The sequence below is a fragment of the Nicotiana tomentosiformis genome, chromosome 6 (genome assembly GCF_000390325.3).
Source record: "Nicotiana tomentosiformis chromosome 6, ASM39032v3, whole genome shotgun sequence".
Lineage (NCBI taxonomy): Eukaryota > Viridiplantae > Streptophyta > Magnoliopsida > Solanales > Solanaceae > Nicotiana > Nicotiana tomentosiformis.
In genome coordinates, this window is record NC_090817.1 from 40,712,646 (window position 1) to 40,713,821 (window position 1,176).

At 40.7% G+C, this 1,176-nt stretch overlaps 1 protein-coding gene across 1 annotated transcript; it reads left to right on the forward strand.

The window, feature by feature from the left end:
* The first annotated feature begins 335 nt into the window (after nt 1-335).
* LOC138893852 (uncharacterized) lies at nt 336-710 on the forward strand. Its single transcript, XM_070178517.1, has one exon. The coding sequence runs from the start codon at nt 336-338 to the stop codon at nt 708-710; it is 375 nt and encodes a 124-aa protein (XP_070034618.1).
* The last annotated feature ends 466 nt before the right edge of the window (nt 711-1,176 follow it).

A 1,176-nucleotide genomic window follows, 5' to 3' on the forward strand; every position in this document is an offset into this window, starting at 1 on the left:
ACGGACAATCCGAGAGCACTATTCAAATATTGGAGGACATGTTGCGGACATGCTATATGGATTTCAAGGTTCAGTGAGACCAGATTTTTACCTCTAGCGGAGTTCTCCTAGAACAACAGCTTCAGTCGAACATCCAAATAGTTCCATACGAGGCCTTATATGGGAGGCGATGATGTTCGCCGATTGGTTGGTTTGAGCACGGTAAGTCTAGAATGTTTGGCACTGATTTGGTCGATGATGCTATGGAAAAGGTTAAGGTGATTCAGGAGCGACTTCGTATAGCTCAGTCCAGACAAAAGAGTTATGCGGACTGAAAGGTTCGAGATGTGGCTTACATGGTGGGTGAGAAGGTTCTTCTCCAATTGTCTCCTATGAAGGGCATGATGCGGATTGGGAAGAAGGACAAGTTGACCCCGAGGTTTATTGGCACATTTGAGATCGTGGAGAGAGTTGGAGAGGTTGCCTATAAGCTTGCATTTCCTCCTAGCCTATCAAAAGTACATCTGGTATTTCACATTTTCATGTTTCAGAAGTACCATGAGGATACGTCACATGTTTTGGACTTCAGCACGGTACAGCTTGATGATAATTTGACCTATGAGGACGAGTCAGTGGCTATTCTAGACCGACAAGGTTGTAAGTTGAGATCTAAGAGTTTCCCTTCTATGAAAATGCAATGGAGAGGTCAGGTGATCGATGTGGCCACATAGGAGTCCAAGTCCGATATGCAGAATGATATCCCCACCTTTTAACCAGTCCATGTACTTTTTGATGTTCGTTCGAGGACGAACATTTCTTTTAGAGGTGGAGAATGTGATGATCCGATAGGTCATTTTGAGTACTAGCCTTTATTTCTATTTTTCAAGACCTTTTTAGCTTCATTTATTATTTATTGATTTGCGTGAATGGTCCATGTCGCTTTTCATAAAGCTTTTATATGAAATTTTGAAAAATATGATTTTTAATTTAAAATGAGTCTATAGTTTACCACGGTTAATATTTTTAGTAAACGACCTCGGATTAGTATTTTGACGATTTCAATAAGTTCGTATGATGTTTTTAGACTTGTACGCACGTTTGATTGGGGTCCGAGGTGACCCGGGCGTGCTTCGGTGCATTATGTGAAAGATTGTGAAAAGTTGAGTTTTAAGTTGAAATTAAAAGTTTTGGTGATCG

Coding starts and splice junctions, on each gene's coding strand:
- LOC138893852 (XM_070178517.1), top strand. CDS start 336: ATGGTGGGTGAGAAGGTTCTTCTCCAATTGTCTCCTATGAAGGGCATG.